The sequence below is a fragment of the Talpa occidentalis genome, unplaced genomic scaffold, assembly GCF_014898055.3.
Source record: "Talpa occidentalis isolate TD23 unplaced genomic scaffold, MPIMG_talOcc4v2.1 talOcc4.950, whole genome shotgun sequence".
NCBI classification, from domain to species: domain Eukaryota; kingdom Metazoa; phylum Chordata; class Mammalia; order Eulipotyphla; family Talpidae; genus Talpa; species Talpa occidentalis.
Window position 1 is genome coordinate 1 of NW_023605362.1, and position 24931 is coordinate 24931.

At 53.6% G+C, this 24931-nt stretch overlaps 2 protein-coding genes across 5 annotated transcripts; both read left to right on the forward strand.

Moving 5' to 3' along the window:
• The first annotated feature begins 6253 nt into the window (after window positions 1-6253).
• Window positions 6254-13784, forward strand: LOC119237469 (splicing factor C9orf78). 4 transcript variants are annotated; one of them, XR_005123346.2, is made up of 10 exons: window positions 6254-6384; window positions 8531-8590; window positions 9436-9487; window positions 9622-9692; window positions 10225-10302; window positions 10793-10990; window positions 11616-11752; window positions 11840-11938; window positions 13088-13410; window positions 13577-13784. XR_005123346.2 is itself a non-coding variant. In XM_054691896.1 (10 exons), the coding sequence occupies exons 1-10, from the start codon at window positions 6302-6304 to the stop codon at window positions 13360-13362; spliced, it is 870 nt and encodes a 289-aa protein (XP_054547871.1). In that variant the 5' UTR covers window positions 6254-6301; the 3' UTR covers window positions 13363-13570. The 4 variants fall into 4 exon arrangements, 3 of the variants coding, with proteins under 3 accessions (XP_054547871.1, XP_037357405.1, XP_054547872.1); XM_054691896.1 differs by lacking the exon at window positions 13577-13784 and having other exon boundaries at window positions 13088-13172; window positions 13356-13570; XM_037501508.2 differs by lacking the exon at window positions 13577-13784 and having other exon boundaries at window positions 13088-13570.
• A 3321-nt stretch (window positions 13785-17105) lies between these two features.
• On the forward strand, window positions 17106-23455 carry LOC119237468 (torsin-1A). The gene is made up of 5 exons (XM_037501507.1): window positions 17106-17432; window positions 17816-18081; window positions 19884-20059; window positions 20154-20281; window positions 23039-23455. Exons 1-5 carry the CDS (start codon window positions 17252-17254, stop codon window positions 23287-23289), a joined length of 1002 nt encoding a protein of 333 aa, XP_037357404.1. The 5' UTR covers window positions 17106-17251; the 3' UTR covers window positions 23290-23455.
• Window positions 23456-24931: the final 1476 nt, after the last annotated feature.

A 24931-nucleotide genomic window follows, 5' to 3' on the forward strand; every position in this document is an offset into this window, starting at 1 on the left:
TGAGCGCTGGGTTGCGAAGCTGCCCGGCCTCTGCAGCGCCGGTTCGATCCCCGCTGCTCCCCGGTCACCGGAGGAGGGTCCCACATGGCGCGCAGACCTCTCCTGCCACCCGCTGCTCCCCTCAGCAGTGTCCTTCGGTCCTTCTGCCTGCTCTGCTCCCCGCTCTGGCTCTGGTGAATTCTCTCACCCTCCCGTGCTTCTGACTGTACCCAGTGCTTGTATAATAAATAAATAAATAAAATCTTTAAAAAAAATTTTTAATAAATAAATAAATAAAAAATAAAAGCTCAATTTTTTTATGAGCTGTGATATCTCGGACGTGGAGCATATTAGTTTCAGGTGTACAATATGATGTTCGTGTTTGTAGCAGCTCTGTGTTCTTGTCACTTGCAAGGTGTGTGTCTTTAGAGAAATCAGTTGCCTCATCCATGAAATGGGGACAAAGACAGCTGCTAACAGATGGCTTACTAAAGGATGAAGCGAGACACTGCATAGAGCACGTATCTTTTTGTGTCCCTGACTTCAGAACCCGTGGACTTCCGGCAGAGCTCGGCATTTATCTGCCCAGTATGAATGTTCAAAATCGTTTAGTACTGAAATTCGTGTTACTGTTCATGTTCTGTACATCAGGAAACTGCAGTTGGAAGAACGTGTCACGAGCAGGGGGACCCTCCAACCGACTTTCCTCGAAGGGCTCCTTTGCCAGGTGGGGATGGGTCACTAGCCCAGCTGAGAAACATGCAGGCTGAGGAAGTGGGGCACACAGCCGGGGACTAATGTTGGCTAATGGCGCTCTTCAGGGAGCTCATCTCCTGGCACTTTTGACATCAGAAAAGCAACCCCAGGGAATGGAGCACAATCCTTCCTGATGCCGCCAGTACCTCTGCTTCCTGGCAACTTGACACCCTTCTTTTTAACACAGGCTGAGAAACTTCTAGCTAAAAGGCACTAAGAGACAAGACAGTATTGGACCCTGAATCATTGTGGGGAGAAAGGACATTACTGGGAGAAGCGACAAATTTTAAAGTGGACTACACAGTAGATAACAGTATTTGCTATGGGTGGATTCACCCCTCCACCCCCAAATTCATATGCTGAAGCCTTAACCCTCAATACTTCAGGATGTAATCTTTTTTTTTTTTAACTTTTTTTTTTTTTAAAGATTGATTTACTTATTTATACAAGCACTGGGTACAGTCAGAAGCGCGGGAAGGTGAGAGAATTCACCAGAGTCAGAGCGGAGAGCAGAGCAGGCAGAAGGACCGAAGGACACTGCTGAGGGGAGCAGCGGGCGCTGCAGGAGAGGTCTGCGCGCCATGTGGGACCCTTGCTGGTCGCCAGGATGGAACCGGTGCTGCAGAGGCTGCGGCAGCTTTGCAGCCCAGAGCTCAACCGCTGCGCCACCAGGGAGGTCCTCAGGATGTAATCTTATTGGGAGATAAGTTCAAATGAGGTCATTAGGTGGGCCCTAAACCAATCTGACTTGGTCAGAAGGGAATCTGGATTCCAGGAAAGCCACCAAAATGTCTGCACACAGGAAAGGGTGAGGATACCGCAGACAGCCCCCCGCAGCAGGAGAGGCTGCAGCAGGACTTTCAGCAGGAGAGGCTGTTGAGGACTTTCAGCCCAGAACCGCGCGGAGGCCCTTGGCTGCGGTGCCTGGTTACAGCAGCCCTGGCAAGTTCCTGCAGAGAAAAATTGTTTCCTGGTTCATATTATGATGTCCTTGTTCTCAGAAGAATCTCTCTGAAACTAGAGGTAAAGGGTCGTGATGTCTGCAACTTATTCCTAAATGGGGCAGCAATAATAGGGATGATGATAATGAGCACAGCTGGCTCCTGAACAAGGAGGGCTGGGGCTCTGCAGGGTTGAATTGATGAATGCAGAGCCCCAGGGTCAAAAAAAAACCTCCGCGCAAGTGGTGTGCACAGCTCAGACCCACACTGTTCAAGGGTCACCTGCATTTAAACACACAGAAAGTAAAGAGGGTGAAAATGTTAATAATTAGTAAGTTAAGGTAAAGGGTATGAGTGGGAATTCACTATTATTCTGGTAACTTTCTGTATTTTCCCCTAGTTTGAGTTAGGAGCAGGGAGGGGGGACAGGTTACTGGAAAGGGCAACCCAAACGTAACAGCAGCAGCCCAGGATGCAGCGCCTACTTGGAGGAAGGCACAAGGCCGAGAGCTTCACCGCTGCTCATCGCACTGGGGAGCAGAGCATGGGAAGTGCGTGCCCAGGACCACGCAGCCAGGAAGGGACACAACTGGGGCGAGCAGTTGGGTCTGCATCCTCAGTCCTTCCTCCCTACCTCACATGCCCCCGGCGCCCCCCCAAACACATGGAGTGTGCACAATAGGCATCTAATAAAAGTTCAGAGGGGAAAACCTGCTGCTGAGAAACCTGGATCCGGGCAGCTGGCCCGATTGTGTTGGGGGTAGCAAGGTGCCCACGCCATAGTTCAGTGCCTGAATGCCAGCTGTGGGGCTGCGTCCCACCAGAGCACTTCTCCCTCCTGACCCACCAGTCCCGCTCCTCTCTTGGGGACAAGAAAGCAAGAGGGAAGGAGGCAGGCTGGGAGGTAGGTCTGGCAAAGAGCCCTCCCTTTCCAGGCCCCGGAAGTTCATTCAAGAGGCTTCATCCTGATTAAAGGCAGGCACTTTTCTCTCCCGGATGCGTGCAGCTAATGAGGGGGTAAGTGCTCCTCCACCCCCGGGGCCTGGCACCAGCAGCTGAGTCCAGGCCTCAGGTGCCCATTACTCATCATTTTCCTGAAGGTTCTGGCTACATCCTCCCCCAGGCAAGAGCCAAGTTCCTCAGACAGTGAGGCCGCCAAGCCACCCACCCACACAGGGACACCCTCCTGCCCTGTTCCTGACATTAGCCATCCCACCCCCTCACACTGGCACCCATATTCCTCCCTGCTCCCCCAACCCTCTATTCTACTTCCAAACAACTCTATTTTCCCTAAACACTGAACCAGCCCTCCTTGAAGCCAGATTCCATTCCCTACAGACGCACCCTCTGGCTCTCACAGCAGAGCCCTCAGGCCTCTTCCTGCCCCAAAGGCCCCTGTGCTGGAGCTGATATGAACAAGCCTCACTGAATCCTCATAACCACGGGGGCGGGGGGGGGGGATGGGGGGGGGGAGCAAGATCCCCTGCACTGCCATCAGAACTGGAGAGACTGGGAGAGGGAAGTGGGTGGTCACACCGCTACTAAGTAACTGAACCAGCTCCAAACCCAGGACTATCTGCTCATCATCATGGGTCTGAACAGTCATTTCTACAACCTCTCCCAAAGCGCCAGCTGGCATGGCATGATCTTTACCTCCTCACACTCCAAGGGAAAGCCTTCCCAGCCCCCGGGGGGGCCTCCCTTACAAGAGCCTCTTCTGAGTCATTCTTCACAGTGCATCTTTCTGCTCAACTTAAATCCCTTAAGTCTAGGGTAACATGGCTAGAGAGCCCCAAGTCTGGTACTACACTCTGCTTTGGGCCCCATAAGCCAATTAACTGGAGCATGCACAGGTTGGGGCTGTCACAGGCTGGCAGTCCCTGGGGGTTAGCAGGCTGCTAGCAGAGACTGGACAGATCACTGAGAAGCTGCAAACCCTGTGGTATACGCAGATCTTGGACTAAGACCACAGACCACAAAGCACGTGAGGGTCTGAGGGGTTCATGACTAATATCACACGGCTAGGAAAGGCAGAGCAGGGACATGGCAGGGAGAAAAAGGCATCTGCCCCAAGTCACATGGGAAGTTGCCAGAACTGGGACTTGACCTCAGGGCCTATTCTTCAGTCCACTGCTGCATTTGTCAAGTTATCAACCATATCAAACAAGGATATATTAACTTAAATGTGGAACCCGATCCTCCCTCCCACTCCTGATCCCTTGCCTCCTTTGGTTTCTAGAACATCCATTGCCTTGGACATGCTTCAGGTACTACGTTATGAGAATGTAGAGTCCACTAGATCACGGATCCTTTGTCTCTTCTGCTCATTGACTTCAAGCATCTAGAACGATGCCCGTTTCATAAAATAAAAGCTTTCACTATTTATTGAATAAGTAAATTAATCTCTTAAACACTCACTGAATACTTACTCTGGCCAGGCTGTGAAATGTGATCACTTAGCTGGATCTCAGGTCTACCAGACACTAATGCTCATGAACCCTGAAACAAGCCGTCATTTCATCGGGTTTCAGAAAGGAGCTAATAAACCAACCAAAATCCAAGCCAAACTTGTATATTTCCCTGAACAATGAAACGCAAACAAAATCGAAGCCACAGACTCATTTCTGACCTGAAAAGAGCCCACGTTTCCTGAAGGCTCCCTCTGAGAAGCAGTTTCATCCCCCCGCCCGAGACAGCCCAGCAAGACTTCAGGGGGTCTGCAGTCCCTCCAACCAGGTTCCCACCGCCAGATTCACAGCTCCAGTTTTTCAGCAGTACTTTGCTAAACAAGCCTTAGTTCCATGTGCCAGAGACCAGGTGGTACCACTGGGCACTCTGGCCTCGCCCGGTGGAGGCAGCTCATTTGTACCAGATGCTCCTCCCTGGGACTCCAGCCAAGAGGGGGACCAGAGATATCTGTGGCCTCCTGGCCCTCTCCTTAGCGCTGTCCAGTACCCCTGGAGGGAGGGCAGAATCTGAGTTGCCTGCGAGTGTTGTGCTGTGGTGGGAGACACCCTAGGTTCCCGCAGTGACTCCTGAGGGGCCTCTCCTTCAACCACCGCGTCCAGCAATTCCCACATGCACCTGGGTCTGGCAGAACTGGACTGCAGAGGGCAAGACTTCGACATATTTAATATATGGCTTTTGACCAAAGCCAAAAGGCTTTGAGTCACTATTTGTCTTGAGTACACTATTTGTCTCAGTCCGAGGAAGAGAACAACAGTCTCAGAAGAGATGGTTCCAGAGAAAAAAAGCCAAGCATCCCAGAAATGCTGCCCTGCTTCAAAAGGGTCTTCCAGAGAGGGAACCAGGAAAAGAGGCCTCCAGCTCCTCCCCCAGCAATGTAGCTGCAATAGCAGCGGCCGCAGCAAACATTTCCAAAATCTTACTGTGCCAGGTACTGCCAAACATGCAGCAGCTGAGATAGGCCTGGAACTCATGCCTGCCCCACCTTCCAGCTGGGCAACTCGAGGCTCTGATAGCCTCTGAGCTTCCGTATCTCCACTTATAAATGAAAAACAACTGACTGTACCCCACAGGACTGCTGGGGTGGTTGAGGAGATAATGCCCAGCTAGCTCTGTGCCCGCCACCTAGCAAGTGCTTTAAGAGATAGTTCCTTCAAAGGAAAAGCCTGGCCTATGTTGACAAAAGGAAAACTACTATCTAAGGGTCCTCAAAGTCCCGTGAGCCATTCTTTATGCTTTGAGTGATTTCCTAAGCGTTTCTGGACCCCCATTTTCCAAGTCAATTGCAATCTCATAGCATCCTAGGGATGGAAGGGGCGGAGGGCAGAGTAACAGCCCTCCCGACAAAGGCCCAAGGCCCGGGGCGAGGCCCGCACACACGCGGTGCAGCCCTCGGCCGACGCCTCCCGAGGGGGTTGCAAGCCCCAGGTGCGCCTCTCCTGGGGAGAAGAGGCTAAGGCCGCGACAGGCGGGGCAGAGGCGCTGGGACGTTGCTGTAACACCCCAAGAAGTGGTCACCTTTTGTCCCCAAAGGGAAAAAAATGCACGTCAGGGCCCAGACCCCGGGGAGGCAAGTCCACGCCCGAGGCACCTCTGGCGTGCTTCGGGGGCCCGGGCTCCGGCGGGGATGAGAGACGGCAGCCCCCGAGCCCGGAGGCGACGAGCCCCCGGGGGCGCGCCGTGGGGCGCCGGGGCCCTCGGGGACTCCCCGGGGCGGCGGGGCGGCCTGGGGTCCCGGGCCCCGCTCACCTGGCCGCGGCGTCCTGCGCGCCCGGCAGGGCCAGGGCCCCGGGGCCCGAAGCAGGGCTGGGTCGCCTCGGCTCGGAGAGGCCCGGCCCCCTGGAGCAGCCGGCGGCGGCCCGGAACTCACCTGCTGTCGCAAGCGCGCCGCCGCCGCCTGTCAGCCCAGCGCGCCCTCCGCGGCGCGGCGCAGGGTCGCGGGACCGCCCGGCCGCGCCCCGCCCCCTCCCCCGCGGCCATCCAATCGCGAGAGGCCGACGCCGCGGATCCGGGCGTAGCCAGGCGCGCTGGGCTGGCGGGGGCGGGGCCGGGCGCGCTGGGGGCGGGGCCGGGCGGGGCCGGCGCTCTGACGACAGCGGCGCGCGCCGGAAGCACCCGGGTCCACGGCTCAGCGGCTGGACCGCGGGGCCGGCGCCACTATGCCGGTCACCGGGAAGACTTTTCGCCGGCGCCGGGCCGACTCAGAATCGGAGGAAGATGAGCAAGATTCAGAGGAGGTTCGGTGAGTTTGGAGCGAGGCGTCCACGGGGCAGAGAGGCCCATTTCGGGGACTATTTTGTTTGCAGGGGAAGCAAAAATTATAGCTCAGAGAATGAGATTGTCTTTGCCGATATCTCAGCACAGGCTTATGTGGAATCTGTAAGTTATAGTACTAGTGCCCCACAGGTCAGTGGCGGAAAGGATACTACTTCTTAATAAGTCATTACTGCAGGAACAGACTCCAAACCAGGTATAGATGATTTACTCTATTGTTCAGGCACAGGGAAGAGGAAAGAAATAAAGGCCTTATGTAGTTGAAATGTACCTTTCATAGAGTTGGAGGAGTGGGTTTAACCAGCCAGGAACTGACGTCCAGTGCTAGTGCAAAGTCAGTCTCCTTGCAAGAGCTAAGGCGTCCCGGTGTTGGCAGGCAAGGCCAGCTGATAAAATTGTTACTTAGAGGGACTGTTTGACATCTTGACCCTGTGCCTTGGAGGAGTAGCTTTGTTGGGGCAGGAAACAGATTTCCCTTATTTTCCTGAGACCCATGCACCGCTAGCACTGCTGTCTGCAGGAGTGCCCGGTGAACTGCTGGAGCAGTGTCTCAAGATCTTTCACAGACTGCTGTGTGGTTTAGCACCACTGCTGACAAGGCAGGGGCCAGTGTCTCAAGTGTGTTTGGAGAGCTGTTTAGATCAGCAGAGTCACCTTTCCCAGACACTCTCAATAAATCTTCACAAGTTCTTGGTATTTCAAGTAAAAAATGTGATGGACATTTCTGCCATTGACATAGTGTCAGTGACTGTGTTCCTGTTGACAACCACTCAGCAGTACAACAGTTTAGCTGACACCATCTTGCACATGTTCATATTGTTAAGTCTCAATAGCACTTTTAAAAACATTGTATGGGGCTTCCCTGGTGGGGCGGCGGTTGAGCGTTGGGTTGCGAAGCTGCCCGCGGCCGGTTCGATCCCCGGCTGCTCCCCGGCCACTGGAGGAGGGTCCCACATGGCGCGTAGACCTCTCCTGCCGCCCGCTGCTCCCCTCAGCAGTGTGCTTCGGTCCTTCTGCCTGCTCTGCTCCCCGCTCTGGCTCTGGTGAATTCTCTCACCCTCCCGCACTTCTGACTGTACCCAGTGCATGTATAAACAAAACAAACAAATAAATAAATGAATAAAACATGCCTCTATTAAAAAAAAATGAAATAAAATTTAAAAAAAAATAAAAACATTATATGAGGGCCTCCCTGGTGGCGCAGGGGTTAAATTCTCAGTGCTATCAAACCATCACCAGCCCTGTTGTCTAAGTTCAATCCCGGACCAGGGAGCTCACCCATGTGATGCAGCAGACCTCTCCTGTCTCTCCCGCTGCTCCCCTCAGCAGTGTATTTCAGTCAGTCTGCCTGTTCTGTTCCCCACTCTGTCTCCGGTGAATCCTCTCACATTTACCCCCACCCCCACCCCCACCTCTGGCCTCTACCCCAGTTCTAGTATGCATAAATAAATAAAACTTTTTTAAAAAAAGAACCTAGCTTGATTAAAAAAATACATAAAAGTAAGTAAAGTTCAAACTACAAACCGCTTTTGTCTAAATCGAGCCTTTAAAACATGGAATTGAGGGGCCTCCCTGGTGGCGCAAGGGGTTAAGCACCACACTATGAAGCAGTCCACAGCCTCTGCAGTGTGAGTTCAATCCCCGGCCGGCCAGGGAGCAACCCACATGTCACAGCAGACCTCTCTTGTCTCAACCGCTGCTCCCCTCAGCAGTGCCTTGGGTCCATCTGTCTGTTCTGTTCCCCACTCTGTCTCTGGTGAATCCTCTCACCCCCCACATCTCTGACCTATACCCCAGCTGTTGTATGCATAAATAAGTAAATCTTAAAAAACAAACAAACATGGAATTGAAATCTTAGCAAGTTGGTACTGTTGTCCTGGCGCCTCATGGACACCATACTAGCTGTGAGCCGGGTGTTAATTCTCTTCTTCGAACGAAGAAACTCTAAGCCACCCAAGGCCAAGCAGCTGGGAGAGATGTCCCCAGATGCAGAGTAGATCTGACTCCCGGTGGGTCTAGACTCACGGTAGCCTATGGGGTGGGGGTGCTCACGGAAGCGGCCTTTGCCTCTGAGTTGGGAGAGTCTCTCAGCCTGTGCACTGCCTGTTTTTCAGATTAAAACTGGAAGAAACCCGAGAGGTGCAGAACTTACGGAAGAGACCCAATGGGGTGAGGTGGGTAGGGGGCATATAGGGCCGGGTCGGGGGGCATATGGGAGTGGTACCTGGAGGAGGGGATTCTAGTATGACAGACATGACCCCACCCAGGTTGCTATCACAAATAACCCTCAGCCCTAGCTCTTGACCTGCTGTCTGCCACCCACTTCCTGGAGCGGGGCCAGCGCCTCGAACATGTTTAACCAGGACACCCCCTGAGCCATGCGGTCTCATGGTTTGCTTATCTTGTAAATTTTCACCATCAAATAAGGCCGCCAGATGTTTACCTACATTTGTCTTTAGCTTCATTTTCCTTGAAGGCAGAATCATAGAAATGAGATTGCTAACGGGCCTCCCTGGTGAGGCGGGCAGTTGAGCGCTGCGCTGTGAAGCTGTCTGCAGCCTCTACAGTGTGGGTTCGATCCTGGCCAGCCAGGCAGAAACCCACATGGCACGGCAGACCTCTCCTGTCTCGCCCACTGCTCCCCTCAGCAGTGTAGTTTGTCAGTCTGCCTGTTCTGTTCCCCACTCTGTCTCTGGTGAATCCTCTCACCCTCCGGCGCCTCTGGCCTGTACCCCGGTTCTTGTATAAATAAATCTGTAAAAAAAAAAAATGAGATAACTAAACCAAAATGATGCTGAATGACTTTATAGGGAGGTATACCACTTGCTTCACCCCCACCCCCACCCGAGGGCCTCAAATGTTTTTGGAGCCTGCTTTTATTCCTGTAGGCTTTTCCACCTGACCTGCGCCCACCCCTTGAGTGTCACTCTGACCATGTGTTGCAACCTACAAACTTCCTAAAGGTCCTTGTGCATCTCTGAATTATACCATTTCTCTCTTCCTTTTTGGTTTTGCTCAGTGCGGTGGCCCTGCTAGTGGGAGAGAAGGTACAGGAAGAGACCACACTAGTGGTGAGTTGTGGGTCTTCCCTGGGCAGTGGGAGAATGTGTCTGCCCTTAGGTAGATGATTGAGTTTTCTAAAAAAAAAAGAATTCTGCTGCCAGTTATGGAGATGCTTCCTCTCAGCCATGTTTGCCTTTGGCAGGATGATCCCTTCCAGATGAAAACCGGCGGGATGGTGGACATGAAGAAACTGAAGGAAAGGGGCAAAGACAAGTGAGTGCAGGCCACTGGGAGACATTCATTCACAGGTAGCCCCTGCTGGCTGTGAGGCCTCAGTGAGCTGGGCCTGGGGCTGCAGCTGTGATGCCACACCCTCTGGTGTCCTTGTGCTTTGTAATGAGCATGTCATTTAAGAGCAAAAGAAAGCAAAATCTGTTCAGATGTTAGCTCACAGTGACATGGGTAGACTCCTTAAGTAAATATACATTCTTTATTGTCTTTCAAACCCACGTGGCGTTTTCTTCATTTTTAAGAAAAACGTAAAAATACAGTCACGAAAATAATACACTCTAACAATGGAAAAGTAAAAAGATGAAAGTATCTGCTCACCTCCCAAAGTATCTCAAGAGGACACAGCTTGCCTGTACTTTTAGTTTTTTCAACTTTTGCATATGTGCATATATATATTTTTCTTTCTCTCTGACTGTGAGTGAGGTATTATATTTGCTTTTGATGGTACTTGTTTTGTTCATGTAACATCAAACCTGGCCTCACCGAATTGTGACTTCACATTTTCCCTGTTTAGGATCAGTGAAGAGGAAGACCTCCACCTGGGAACTTCCTTTTCCGCAGAAACCAACCGCAGGGACGAGGACGCCGACATGTAGGTGTTGGTCTATTTGCCTGTGACCAGCTGGGGGTGGACTTCAGCCAGAGGGAGTCCAAGATATTTAGTTGCAGAAGGCATTTCTAGAACTATCCAAAGATGTCAAAATGAACCCCTCTCGCCACATCTCCCAGGTTTGAGAATCTTGAAAAGTTCCTGAAAAGAGTGGTTCTTGGGGTCCTAGGTTCTGATAGCTCCCCGACACTGGAGGCATAAGCACTGAATTTGGCTCACTTCTTTGCCATCAAGGGTGTCAAGCATCCCCCATCTGCCACTATCTTTCTGTCTCTAGACAGCCTTACACGCGCCGCCGGTGGACCGTAGCACATAATCCCACAATAAAGGCTGGAGCTTTTAGTTGAAAACTTTGAGCTTCATGAAAAAAACTCAAGAGCTCTTTTTCTTGTTCTCCTTTTGCTAAGAACCAGCGCCGGGGCCACCGGCTTCACAGCCTGCCCTCCTGAGGCCTGTGGGTATCTCATTTCAGGATGAAGTACATCGAGACAGAGCTAAAGAAGAGGAAGGGGATCGTGGATCACGAGGAGCAGAAAGTCAAGCCAAAGAACGCAGAGGACTGTCTTTACGAACTTCCAGAAAACATCCGCGTCTCCTCGGCAAAGAAGACAGAGGAGATGCTCTCTAACCAGATGCTGAGCGGCATCCCAGAGGTGGACCTGGGCATCGAGTACGTTCCCTGGGCCTCCCCTCGCACACCTCACCTCTCGGGGCCCTGGGCAGGAAGATGAGCCCCTCTTTCTGGGCAAAAGTTAAGGGGATGCTTACCTGTCTCCTTGGAAACCCACGGATTTAAATGATACTGTCTCTGGCTGGGTTTCCTGGGGTGGTTGGTCAGAGAAGTTGAGCCACTTAGGGGTCCTGGCTGCTGAGGGCAGAAGTGCCGCAGCCTTCTGCCTATTTTTCGTTCCCCCTCCTCCCCATCCCCCCTTCATTTTACTACAAAACCTTTGCTCTAAAAGGGGATTGTCATGAAGGAAACTCAAGCAGAGTCATCACTGAGTAGAAAATCCAGGCTTCCGGTTCCCATGCTTTTCTGGCCTGACTAGTTTTGGGGCCAAGGCAGTTGCTTTGCTGCTCTGAGGTTCAGTTTCCACTTGATCAGGAGGAGAGTAACTCCTGCGTCCCTGATGGCCCTGAGCACCCCAAGATAATCTGACCGTGCGGGAGCTCGGCAAACTAGGGCCATGCCCCAGAGCCACAACTGCTTCACGCAGTGGTGGGCTGCCGGCCTTGCCATTTGGTTCCATCTGAGGACACGGGAGCCATCTGACGTGTGGGCCTTTCTCCCTTAGTGCGAAAATAAAAAATATCATTTCCACGGAGGACGCCAAGGCCCGGCTGCTGGCGGAGCAGCAGAACAAGAAGAAAGACAGCGAGACGTCCTTCGTGCCCACCAACATGGCGGTGAATTACGTGCAGCACAACCGATGTAAGCTGCGTGGGGTTGCCCTGTCCCTGCCTGCACCCCACCCACCCCTCCTCTCTGACGTGTCTTCCCCTCCTGTCTCCTATCCAGTTTATCATGAGGAGCTCAATGCCCCTATCCGGAGAAACAAAGAAGAGCCCAAAGCCCGGCCCTTGCGAGTGGGTGACACAGAGAGGCCGGAGCCTGAGCGTGAGTACCCAGGGCCTCAGAGGCTGGGCGGCCAGTCCCTGCTCTGGACCGTGGCCTTCCCTTTCCAAGCAGCAGCTTCGGCATCTGTAAAGTGGGACTCGTAGTCGAACCTCCCTCTGGTGCACTGAGGCGTCCCTGGGCTGCAAAGCACCACGGAGACTAAAGCCCCAGAGAGTCACTGAGCAAAAGTAACTGGAAAGCTCCTTGTGCTTTCACCTCCTGAAGACAACCTCTCTTAATGGTTTACGTGCAACCTGCCAGGCTTTCCTTTAATGTTTGCCTATGTGAGATACCCGTATATGGTGTGTCCAGGCTTAGTAGGAGCTCCGCTTCTTACCAGAGCGTCCCGCCAGGCCCTGCTGGTGAAGACAGGCTTTTTCAGCAGCCACTTCCTGCTCCGTCGGCCAGATGGACGCCGTCAACACACCTTCCCCTCTGCTTCTGTCCCGTTCCGCCCTGTCTTAGCCAAGTGTTCAGGTGGTCAGTCTAGACTGTTGTGTCCTGGGGCTACATCTTGAGGCCAGATGGGCCTCAAGAGCAGGATGCCAGTTTGCTCTCCGCCAGCAGCAGCCACAGCAGCTCCCCTTCCCCACATGCTCAGCGGCCCCGGTGGGGTCATATTTTTCGTCACCAGTGGGATGAGTCTCAGGAAATGTTAAATCTGCTGAGGTTCGAAAAGCCCAGCCAGGTGCTGTGTCTTCCTTTTTACTTGCGAAATTATTTTCTGCAATATCTTGGTCACGTAGTCTCCGATTCCCGAAGAGGTTCGAGTTATTAACACGGAGCAAATCAAGGGCTTTGGCGAAACCGGACTTGGGTTCAACTGTCCACCTACCTTTGCTTTCTGGGTGACCCTGAGCAAGTCCCCTAACCTCCGAGCAGGGATGGTAACACGGCCCTTCCAGGAGGAGGTTTAAAGGAAGCCACGTCTAGGAAAACCGAGCACTGAGCCTGGCACATGGCCAAGCTCGCGGGAACTGCTGTTCATCTGGGGCAGCACATTTTGATTGGCACCTGCCTCTACCACGTATTTATTTCACTCCATCCAGTAACAAAGGCCCGGGGTGGTGGGGGGGATGAGGCTGGCGGGGGGAACTGCCTGCCGGTGGCCTCGAGCTTGGCAAACAGCGCTGTTCTTGTCTTTCTCAGGGTCCCCGCCCAACCGCAAGCGTCCCGCTAACGAGAAGGCCACGGATGACTATCACTATGAGAAGTTCAAGAAGATGAACAGGCGGTACTGAGAGGGACTTGGGGGGAGGGGGTGCTGGGGGAACAGTGCTGGAGGGATGTGGAGAGCCGCCTTGCCCACCCCCACCCCCTTCAGAGGCTTCCTGGACTGAAGCCTGCTCATTTGCTAGCAGATGTTTCCACAAACAGACTCTGTTAGTTCTGCTGCTTACCTGCTGGATTTTTTCAGGCACTGAATTTGTAACCTTTTGAAACAAAGCAACGTGTCCTTTTCCTATTTGGAGGTAAAGTCTATTCTTGTGAGCCTTATTAAACCTTGTCTATAAGTATGTTGACTTTCTCAGTATTTGCTCTGGGTCAGGAGCAAACAGCTGTGTGTCCAGGGTGGGATGAGGCCCTGCAGAGTGTGCTTTTATTAATGTATACGCAACCACGTTGTCTGCCTTCCAGTACCCGCCATGGGGTTCGGAGATGCATCCTTCACTATCTGCGATTGGCCCACCTGAGGCAGAAACGTCCAGGGTGGGATCAAAGGGAGATGAGTATCTTCTGACTTTTGCAAAGTTACCCGTTTCTTTTCATCAAGAAAGAAAAACAATTTCTTGCACTTTCAGCACTTAATTAAATACAAAATGACTCCAACCTTCTTGTTTGTATTGTGTGTCTTCACACCAACCCAGGGTAGTATGTTCAGAGCCTGGGGGCTGGGCAGTTCTGAGAGAGCCTGCCGGCTGCCAAGTACATTGTCACGTGCACTGCCATTTTTCCTGAGGTATTTAAATGAGTTGGGATGAGGAATAAACAGGTGGGTTGGCTTCTGGGCTCAGTCAAAGTAGGCATTGAGGTTAGAGAGGTTTGGTGCCGCGGACCAGCACAGCAGTAGACGATGAGGCCGTCTCAGGGTTGAGAGACTGCGCAGGGTGGTCAGGGATTCGGTTAAAGAAATGACAACCAGACACACTTCAAGAGTGAAAATCTGAGTGTAATTTTATTTGAGTTGGTGACCAGTATATATATGTTTTCTAAAGGCATAGGAATGGCGAACATCAGTGAAGAAATCAGCTTGCTTATAGGTTTAGCTTATCATTGACAGGGCAGTGATTTACATCTGGACCCAGGCGCATTCCTAAGTAGTTAGGCTATTAATTTTTCTTTTTGTTTTATATGATTACTTTTTGTTTTAACTACTCACTATTACTAATAATTAACACGGGTGAATTTTACTTTTCACAATGTAATATTTTTATCATTTAGGTTAATACAAACAAGGCTAAGTATACAACGGAGAAATTATTAAGCTAGCAGTTCAATTAATACACAGAGTTTAGTAACGTTTCATTTGAATCAGCCTAGTTATTAGATTTCGTATGTTCTTTTTAATCGGCAAACCAATGACCTTTTAAACAGAGAAAGAGAAAAGATTTTAGAGAGACAGTTGTATTAGAATAAAGTTTGTGGGTCTAGAGAAGGTGAGATAAGTTTCCGAGCGGACAGCATTCCTGTAGTGGCTTCTGGTGGTCGTTATCTTTCAACAGGCTTCCGTCTTATCTATGTCTTCAGGCGGTTTTTTGCTGTTCTCCTCCTGCGCGCTGGTTGCCCAGCCGGACCTAGGGACCGTGGCGCAAGCCATTAGCCCTAAGGGTCACTGCAGGGGGAGGTGCAGCAGTTTGGGTCTGGAGTCAGATCCGAACCCTGCTCATAGTTGACTAGTATGTCCTTGGACAAAACCCCTTCCCTCTGACTGTTTTCTATTCTGTAAAATGTAAGCTCCCCACCCCCAATGAGAATGCAGAGTCAGTTACGGTGGGAGTCGGGTGTACCTCATTTTTTTTCTTTGAATCCCCAGGTTTAGTCCTTAACCAAACACGTGGGCAGGCCATGAAAATATGAATGGATGGGTAGGTAACCCCTACCTCCAACTTTGTGAGGATTAGAGATGATATGTGGTATTATTTGACTTAAAAATGGTGTTCAATATTTTTATTTTGGATACAACATGAAAAAATTGAAACTGAAAAATATTTCAACAGGCATGTATCGGTTGCCCACAGTGTGCAGACAACCAATGTGAACACTTAGGATTTAGCTCATTCCCGGACACGGGCACTCGACTAGGTGATGGGTGGGCAAATAAGTGGATGCTGCAGTTGCTGCTTGCCAGAGTTTCCATTAGTGGAGAGGGTATAAAAGTGGCCACCAGGGGCTCCCTGATGGCACAGTGGTTGAACTCTCAGCACTATCAAGCTATTGCCAGCCACTGCAGCAAGAGTTCGATCCCTAACCAGGGAGCTGACCCACATGGCACAGCAGACCTCTCCTTGTCTTGCCAGCTGCTCCCCTCAGCAGTGTATTTCAGTAGATCTGCCTGTTCTGCCCCCCACTCTATGATGAATCCTCTTATCCCCTGCACCCCTGGCCTACACCTCAGTTCTTGTATACACAAATAAAAATAAATCTTCAAAAAATAGTAATACATAAAAATGGCCACCAGAGGGTGGGAGCCAGCTCTCTCACTGGCTCCCAGTGAGTGGGAATTTCTAGAGAAGCATGGGAAAAGGCACACGTTACCCATGTAGTAGGGTAGATAATGTTAATAAGAATTCATGCTTTAGTTTCACAGAGGTACAGGTGATTACGTTTAGAAATATTTAAGAATATGTGTATATATATATATATATATATATACACACACACACAGGGGTTGGTCTACACAATTCTTTTTCAAGTGAGAGGGTTTAAAAGAAATGATACCACATGAATAAGGAGCATACCCAGCTCTAACCCTGTTCTCCCATAAAATGAACCGGGTCCATTGAAATTGCTGATTCTAGAAATGGAAGAGGAAATACTTATGATGGACCTGGAACATCATGGAGTGCTGGAAAGTAAGGAAATGCTTAAAAAAAAAAAAAAAAAAACACCCTTGGTCGGGATATGTGAAAGGGACGACAAAATGCACTCTTGGTGGGGATGTTCAGTCAAAGGAGCAGAGGAGCCAACTGACAGCTCCAATAACCAAAGGTGAAACAAATTTAACAAAATTAGTACTGGATGGCAACCCACAGCATAATATAAATATCCAGGGGATCCATATTGTTACAAACAACAGGATAAGTTAAGTAAATGGGGGAGAAAAGACTAATAACCCGCGCAGAATTCCCCCAAATGATGTGCGTAGCTATTCTGCCCTCAAGCGGGGAGCCTAACTCCCTAGCCCCTGCGTGTGCGCTGTTCATGACTTTTCAAACAGCGGGGCTGGGAGTGGGGTGTCAGTGGAGAAACCCGAAGGTCAGCACCAGAGGTCATAAACAGTCTGTACCCCTGATAGGTTACAAAGCTGGCACGTTGTTCGTTACCTCTGCTCCTCCCCCAAACCCAAGGCCACGGTCCAATCTTGAGAATCACAACAAATTCCAATAGTGGGGGATATTACAAAAGATTTGCTCAAAACTCCCGCAAACTGTCACGGTCAGGAAACGCGCGGAAAGCTCGCGAAACTTCCATCCGAGAGGAGCACGTGGAGACGCAACAAGGACAACGTGGCATCTTGGATGGGATCCTGCCTCATAAAAAGGTTAAAAAACCAAAAAACTGGGCCGCAGCGGTTGAGCGCTGGGTTGCGAAGCTGCCCGCGGCCTCTGCGGCGCCGGTTCGATCCCCGGCTGCTCCCCGGCCACCGGAGGCGGGTCCCACCTCGGTCCTTCTGCCTGCTCTGCTCCCCGCTCTGGCTCTGGTGGATTCTCTCACTCTCCCGCGCTTCTGACTGTACCCAGTGCTTGTACAAATAAATAAATAAAAATAAATCTTTAAAAAAAATTAAAACAAAAAAACCTAAGGGAATCTGAATAAACTCAGCCAGCCATGCTCTACCCACAGGTCACCCAGTTAACGGGGAGCCCGCGCGCCTGCGCGAGGCGGTGGCCGCGGGTCCCCCTGCGTCGCCTCTGTTTTGCCGTAAAGCGGAACCCGGAAGGGCCCTGCCCCTCCCAAAGATGGCGGCGGCCGGCTTCAGGAGGCGGTTCCCCGCCCAAAGATGGCGGCCGCAGCGGGCGGAAGCGGAAGCGCGGCGGGCGTCCCGCGGGCGGCCGGCAGCGCGAGCAGGCGCGGCGCGGCGCGGCTCCGGGCATGAAGCTGGGCCGGGCGGCGCTGGGCCTGCTGCTGCTGGCGCCGTGGGCGGTGCGGGCGGTGGAGCCCATCAGCCTGGGGCTGGCCCTGGCTGGCGTCCTCACCGGCTACATCTCCTACCCGCGCCTCTACTGCCTCTTCGCCGAGTGCTGCAGCCAGAAGCAGAGTCTCAGCCGGGCGGGTAGGACGGGGCGGGAGCCGGGGGGGGGGGGGGGCCGAGCCCGCGGGGCTGCATCGGACCCCGAGCGGCGGCGGGGGCGCCGTGGGGCCTGCCCCGGCCACCCCCGCCCTCCGCCCGGACTGTGCTCGGAGGCCCGAGCTCAGCTGGCAGAGCTGGCCGCGGCCCCCCGGCAGGAAGAGCCGGGCCCGGGGCTCGCCCGCCGGACGGTGGCCTCCCGCGCCCGCCTTCGCGGCCCGGCCGGGCGCCTCCCTGACCCGCCGCAGCCTTCCCCCGGCGGCGCCCGCGCTCGGCCGCCTCTCACACCAACCTGTGGCCTCGGCGGGGTGTTGCCGGGTGCGCCCCGGGCCCCCACCCCCGCCTGACGGGTTCTGTTATTTCCCCAGCGCTGCAGAAGGATCTGGACAGCAAGCTGTTCGGACAGCACCTCGCCAAGAAGGTCATCGTAAATGCCGTGTCTGGCTTCATAAGCAACCCGAAGCCCAAGAAACCCCTCACCCTCTCCCTGCACGGGTGGACGGGCACCGGCAAAAATTTTGTCAGCAAGATCATCGCAGAGAACATTTATGAGGGGGGCCTGAACAGTGACTACGTCCACCTGTTTGTGGCCACGCTGCACTTTCCGCACGCCTCCAACGTCACCCTGTATAAGGCAAGGGCAGCGTCTGGGACTCCTTCCTGGGTGACCGGGGTGCGGGCTTCCTTTGTGGTGCTGTGGGATTTGGGTAGGCCACGTTGAAATGCGTGAGCCCTGAAGAAGGCTTCCGGGGTCTGTTCCTCCTTAGAAAGGTGTGAAAGGCACCCGGGGTGTGAGCCCAGAAGCAGTTACACTTGTACAGGTTTGTGGTGTTTTCTGAAAACAGGCTCAGGGTGGCAGTCAGCAAGTGGGGCCACAGGGATTCTGAGATGGACATGAGCAGGGCCAGTGCAGTTTGTACGAGAGGAAGCATTTCCAGAGAGGTGTGTCTTTAACTGAGTATCACAAACCTTACAGTTTAACCCACTGATTAACAGCCTGGGCCTTGGGGGCAGCGGACCACCTCCCCGCTGTGTGATCTTGGGGAAGTCGCCTGACCTCTCTGGGATTCACGTTCTTCATCTAATATGGTGGCTCTGAGAATTCAAGGAGCTGTGTCTGTCAGGTAGCGAGTGTGCCTGACAACGAGCGGGCTATAAAGGTCAACCATTGCCTCCTAAATCTCTCACAAGCCTGCAAGCTGGCAGAATGGTCAGGTATTTAGCCTCATCCATGTGAATGCATTTTCCCCTTCTGCTTGGGTGCCTGTCAGGGTCACCAGTATTCAGGCTTTAGTCCTAAAACTGAGAAAGTTCCAAACAAACCGGTCATCCTAGTTAGCATCCCAGCTCCACTCCTTCACAGCTGTGACACAGGGCTAACCTCTGTGCCTCAGGGCCCTCCCCTGCAGAGCAGGAGCTAACTGCTGCCTCGAGGGGCTTGGGGAGGGCACGCTAAGGTGTACCTCGTGCTCAACACTGGGTCCAGCCGTGGCGCATGCTCACTAGGTGTTCTCGGTTACGCCTGTACTCTGGGGTAGCAGAGTGTGAAGACCTCGGCTGTGGGAGCCTGAGGGGGCCCAGAGCATCTTTGCTTAAACAGTGACTGGCTTTGTGGGACACTTCAGGTCCCTGGAGGTCCCTGCTCTTACCACAGAGGAGTCCACACCCTCAGCTCGCAGAATGACAGCTTAGATTAGATACACACACTTGGAACATTGTTACCTGCGTCAGCATGCCAGGCAGAAACTAAAGCAGAAGAACTCAAGGCCTACATTGTAACTTAGAGAGTTTTCCTCAGGTAACAGGTTAGGGGGTACATTTGTAAAACATGCCCTAGAGCCATGGCCTGGTTCTGATTAAGGGGCTTCTCCTCCTTACCTTGATTGCTTAGTGTTCGAGCAGGACCTGAAGATGCCCTCGCTCAGGGTGTCTGTCCAGTGGCACTCATCACAAAGCTGGTGTGAGTGTGAGTTCAGTTTCGGGGCTTTCTTCGTACCCCCCTTCCCCACTTCTCCAGGCCATCCTGAGGGCTGAATGGCTGAGTAGGTCACCCGGTTCCAGTTCCAGGAAGGCTGCTAGCAGCCTGGGATGCTCACATGGTCACTGTAATGATAGAGGACCCACCTCAGATGTGCGACGTAACCGCACAGGAACCCTAGTCAGAGTCGGGCAGGCTTGGAACCACGCAGCTTCCGACCGCAGCTCTGCTACCTGCTCATTTTGTAATTTTGGGCAAGTTGATGAAGCCGTCTGTGCCTCAGTTTCCTCTTCTGGAAGGTGGGTATGCCAGCGCCCATAACGACGACGAGGGCGGTGGGAGCAAAAGCGTTGCCAGGCCCTCACCTGCAGCTGCCGTCGCTGTGGCGGTGATTGTACTGGCCGGGCAGCCTTGCTCACCCTCGCTGAGGGCCTGTGTCGGCTTCTCGTGTGATTCAGGACCAGTTACAGCTGTGGATCCGCGGCAATGTGAGCGCCTGCGCGAGGTCCATCTTCATATTCGATGAAATGGACAAGATGCACGCCGGCCTCATTGACGCCATCAAGCCTTTCCTCGACTACTACGAGCTGGTGGACCGCATCTCCTACCAGAGAGCCATCTTCATCTTCCTCAGGTAAGGCCCGGCCGGCGCCACGCGGCACAGCACTGGGCCTGAGCCCGTGGGCCTCGGGGAAGCCCAGCCCTGCTTCACTGGAATTGTTTTGCAGCAATGCGGGAGCAGAAAGGATCACAGATGTGGCTTTAGATTTCTGGAGAAGGGGAAAACAGAGGGAAGAAATCAAGCTCAAGGACATGGAGCACGCCTTGTCCGTGTCGGTCTTCAACAACAAGAACAGTGAGTGGGCTGCCCGCCCGGCTGCTTTTCCGTCATCCCCGCTCCCCGCCATTAGCCGCGCCTAGACGCACCCAGCGTGAAACCAGTGGGGGGCTGCTGGCTCTCGGCACCCCCACCAGCCAGCAGCTGTGGTGCTTGGGCTTAGCTCCCTGGGGGTACTGACCAGACATACACCCCAGAGGCCTTGGGCTGGGGCTGCCGGTGCTGTGGTGCTGGCTTGCTGGGCCAGACTGTTCTTCTCCACTGAGTTTGGGGTGCCCCACATGCCCAGGTTCCTAGGTTTTAAAGCCTTGACGTCTCCATCTCCGGGGTGCTGGTTAGAAATGCAGATGCTCAGCCCCATCCCTGGGCCTGCGGAGTCTGAAACTGAGGGGACCTGTGTTAAGACGAGTGTGAGAGGAGCTCTTTAAAGGAAGGGGGGCATTGTTATCGTTGAAAATTAGTTGCCTATCTCCTTTAGTGAAATTATTGTTCTCTGTAGAAGAAAAACAGCAGGTGGATGAGGAAGGTGCCTTTGGGTGCTCCCAAAGGACGAGGTGCCCACAGGGCCCCTTCCTTTCTATGGGTTCCCCAGAACTCTGGTTCTGTACTGACCGCAACCGCCAGATGATGGCTGGGCCCTTGTTCCGTCCCTAGCACCCTCGGCATACCCTGCCTGTCCATTTCCTCTGACCACCCCCATAACCCGGTGGAGAAGCAGCTACCACAGTCTCCATCTTTCAGCTGAGGAAGCAGGCTCGGGGAGAACAGCTGCTCGCCCAAGGCCACACGGCCAGCCGGGAGTCCCTGGCTCCAGAGCCTGGACTTGTAAGTCCCAAGATCACTGCTTTTCCTCTGAACTCATGCACACACCTTTGACCTTGAACCCTCGGGGGTGGAAGCCACCCCGCGGGAGACTGACTGACTCACGGCGTGAGACCTGTGGGCTGGGCAGGTCACTGCAAACTCCTCCTCCTCCTCCTCGGGTTCAACAAAACAAAAGGTGTCCTAGAGGGACACTCACCAAGAAATCCATGGGGCGTCACGCTGGTGCCACTGGAACGCTGCTGGGGCGGGCCAGTGCTCCACCATCTGTGATCTCGTCCTGTTTTGACACCCCCCTCAAATATGAACCCCGTCGCCTCGCACCCACATCTGGGAGGTGATGGGAGATGCCAGGCGAGCTTCAAAGTGGATGAGCCTGGCCAGCTGGACCTCGGGCAGACGGCTCAGCTCTGGCCACTCCTTGAGCAGGTATTTAAGGAGCACCAGGTGTGTATAAATCCTGCTGGGAAAGAGAAGCATAAATGCAGCGTGACGTTTTGACTGGGAATAGCAGCTACTTGGCCCATCCCCCTTCCTGGCTCAGGACTCCTAAAACTCCTAGAAAATCCAGCGATCGGGCCTTAAAGTGTCTTGACATTCATAACAAACCCCTTCCAACCACACCTGGCCCTACTGAGTGGAGTGAGCTCTGGCCCCGCCTGGGGATGGAGGCTGGACACTGGGGCCGCCCACCCTGTGACTGGAGCGCCAGGCCCCCAGGGAAGGGGAGGGGTGCAGGCTGCATCAGCACCACTGGGTGAAGTGATGGGCCGGGCAAATTGATGAGACAGAAGCCCCAGTGTATGGGGTTTGGAGCACCCCGGGGAGAGCGGTGCCTGGAAAGGGCAACGAAGCTGAGCCCTTCCCTATACCTTGCCCTCTGCGTCTCCTCCCGACCCTCATCCTTTCTGAGAAGCCAGTAACCCAGTGAGCAGAATGTTCCCTGGAATTTGTTTTTTTAATTAATTTATTTATACAAGCACTGGGTACAGTCAGAAGCACAGGTGGGTGAGAGAATTCACCAGAGCCAGAGCGGGGAACAGAACAGGCAGATGGACCGAAATACACTGCTGAGGGGAGCAGCGGGCGCGGCAGGAGAGGTCTGCGTGCCATGTGGGACCCTCGCCGGTGGCCAGGGATTGAACCAGCACTGCAGAGGCTGCAGGCAGCCTCACAGCCCAGTGCTCAACCTCTGCACCACCAGGGGAGGCCCATGTTCCCTGGAATTTGGTGAGCGGCTCTGGCAAATCATCAGACCCCTGGAGGAGCTGCTGGAACCTCTGATCGTAGCTGCTCAGTTAAAGCACCAGTGATGGGTGGACACATGGCTGGTGTCTGAAGGGGGCACCATCTCGGGGACTCCCCCCTTGTGGAGTCTGCTGCTGTCCGGGGCATGGAGGGGGGCGTCAGAACTGGCTGCACAGGGAGGGCGCCAGCTGGTGTCATAGAGTTGCTGGGTGGTATGTGGGACACCGGGGATCGGGCAGGTGGGGCCAGGCGTTCAGGAGCTTGCTGGAGCCGAGGCCGGGGAAGCAGAAGGAAAGGAAAACAGTTCATGTGAAGAGGTGCCAGGGAGTGACCCCCAGGGTGCTGTGTGGTCCCAGAGGAGGGGGCCTGGGTGCCAGCCCTCCTCCTGGGGGAGCATGTGGCAAAGTGCATGCCTTTGGACCCTAACTGTGTGTCATAGGTACTCTGCAGGTTCTAGCTTTGGTCCCCAAGTTGCTCCCCTACTTGGGGGGCCTCTTCCCACCTCAGACCGCAGTGGCATCTGAGGCCTCCCACCGCCCCGGTGTTGGGAGTGGTCCCCTTTGTTGGCTGACACCTCCCTGGTGGCCGGCCCTCCTCACCAGATCCGACTTCCACTGGGCCTGGCACGGAGTCGGCTCCGGAGGCGCGTGCTGGCAGGGTGGCGCATCTGGACTATGGCCCATGGCACCTTTTTTCTTCTCCCAGGTGGCTTCTGGCACAGCAGCTTAATTGACCGAAATCTCATCGACTATTTTGTTCCCTTCCTCCCCCTGGAATACAAACACCTGAAGATGTGCATCCGCGTGGAGATGCAGGCCCGAGGCTATGAAATTGATGAGGACATTGTCACCAGAGTAGCCGAGGAGATGACATTTTTCCCCAAAGAGGAGAGAATTTTCTCTGATAAAGGCTGCAAAACCGTGTTCACAAAGTTAGATTATTACTACGACGACTGAATCGCTGCTCATCGAGGAAACAAGACCTGACCCCGGCCTTCCCCCGTAAGAGCAACATGGATTTGTCCTGTTTGACAGGAGCTAGCCTCGGGGTGCTGAGCCCGCAGCTGGCAGACCCTGCGGCTGTGGGCTCGGCCCGAACTTTCGGAGGAAGCATTCAACACGCAGCCCCTAGTATTAGGGCTCATGATTTTTTAAAAATCATGTTTTAATTTCACGTTTCTGTTTCAAGGAAGGATAAATAAGTTTTACTAAAAAAATGTAATGACTTTATTTTAAATGGTTTTTAATATTATGAGAAACTTCTGACTCTCAGGTGGTTGGCTTTGTGTTTTTTTAAGTTCCTGTGAAACGTCTGTGTTGCAAAAGGCGTGTGTTCTTAGCGGTACCCCCTCCCGAGGGACCGGGGCTGCAGCAGCGACCGGGCTGTTGCAGGAGGCCGTGACACGGGTAGTGGTGTGTTTAGATAATAAAACAAGTACGTCAGACACACTCAGGCAGCCAGAGGAGCCTGAAGTGGCCTTTCTGGGGCTTTCATCCTAGTGACATTGAACCGCGGGAATGTTCTGGTGACACTGTGGTCGGCTGTCAGAAACACCTTCTCGACTGAGGGGTCCGCAGGTTGTGGTGGCCAGTTCAGCGAGGCCACGCAAGGCCCTTCTCTGTTCCGTTCCTGAAGGCACCACGTTGATGGCGAGTTTTGCCAGATATTTTTTAAACTTGATTTTGTTATATTTTAATCGCTCCTAACACCTCCCAGAGAAGCAGAACTGCCTCCCCGACGATGCGAGAACAGTGTTTTATAAATGCAGGCAGCTACACCTGACAGGCAAATGTGAGATTTGTCAAGACAGTTTCAGAGGAGGAAACCCTCGTAGGCTTTGCCTGCTTATGGCATGAATCAGGGGCCAGCAGGTTCCATCCTGTTGGAGTGAAATGGGCTAACGGGGGCTCAGGTCCCGGAGCGCTGGCCACTTGCTTGCTGCCCTGCTGGGTCCGTGGCTCTGGGCACCCAGCTGTGGAGTTTCAGTGGAGACATAACCAGCGGAGCCGCCAGGCAGGACAGATGCTGCAGGAGACACAGGTGCCTGGTCTCGTGCACAAGCCTTCACACTGACAAAGGAGGGGCTCTGCAGTGTGCGTGCCCAGACAGCGCTCCCAGGGGCACAGCAGCCTGGCTCCCCTGCCTGTGGAGAGGCTCCTTTATAAGACCTCCCAGGCCAGCCCAGATGTCAGACCATTGTCGTGTTGAGCCAGACCTGACCTGCTGCCACGTCCCCAGCCGTCCCCAGCACCTGGGGGTCCCTCAGTAGGGCACACACAAGTCCCCTGACTGAATTGGCAAGTTCAGGCCTTGTACATAGGCTGTGTGGGGAGAGCAGAAACCTGGCTGGAAGTGGTCCGAGCAAGGACATGAGGGGGCAGCTCTGGGGACTTGTCCCCTGGAGAAGTGAGGGGAGTGGGTGGGATGATGGCAAAGAGTGCACCTTCCAGAACACGCGCTTGCTAATCTTCAGGCCTGGGAAGAGGGTTAGTGTTACAATTCAGAGAGAAGAGGCCAGTTTTAGTGAACAGGCTGACTGACCTCTGGTCTAGCAGGGGTTGCTTTTCATTCAGCTAATGCTTAGTCCACGAAGGAGCA

Bases quoted from the DNA above. Each gene is read 5' to 3' on its own strand.
- LOC119237469 (XM_037501508.2), top strand. From the start codon at position 6,302: ATGCCGGTCACCGGGAAGACTTTTCGCCGGCGCCGGGCCGACTCAGAA. The intron at 9,488-9,621 runs GTGAGTTGTGGG...TGCCTTTGGCAG, and splicing joins AGGAAGAGACCACACTAGTG to GATGATCCCTTCCAGATGAA. The intron at 11,939-13,087 runs GTGAGTACCCAG...TGTCTTTCTCAG, and splicing joins AGAGAGGCCGGAGCCTGAGC to GGTCCCCGCCCAACCGCAAG.
- LOC119237468 (XM_037501507.1), top strand. From the start codon at position 17,252: ATGAAGCTGGGCCGGGCGGCGCTGGGCCTGCTGCTGCTGGCGCCGTGG. The intron at 17,433-17,815 runs GTAGGACGGGGC...TTATTTCCCCAG, and splicing joins GCAGAGTCTCAGCCGGGCGG to CGCTGCAGAAGGATCTGGAC. The intron at 18,082-19,883 runs GCAAGGGCAGCG...CGTGTGATTCAG, and splicing joins CCAACGTCACCCTGTATAAG to GACCAGTTACAGCTGTGGAT.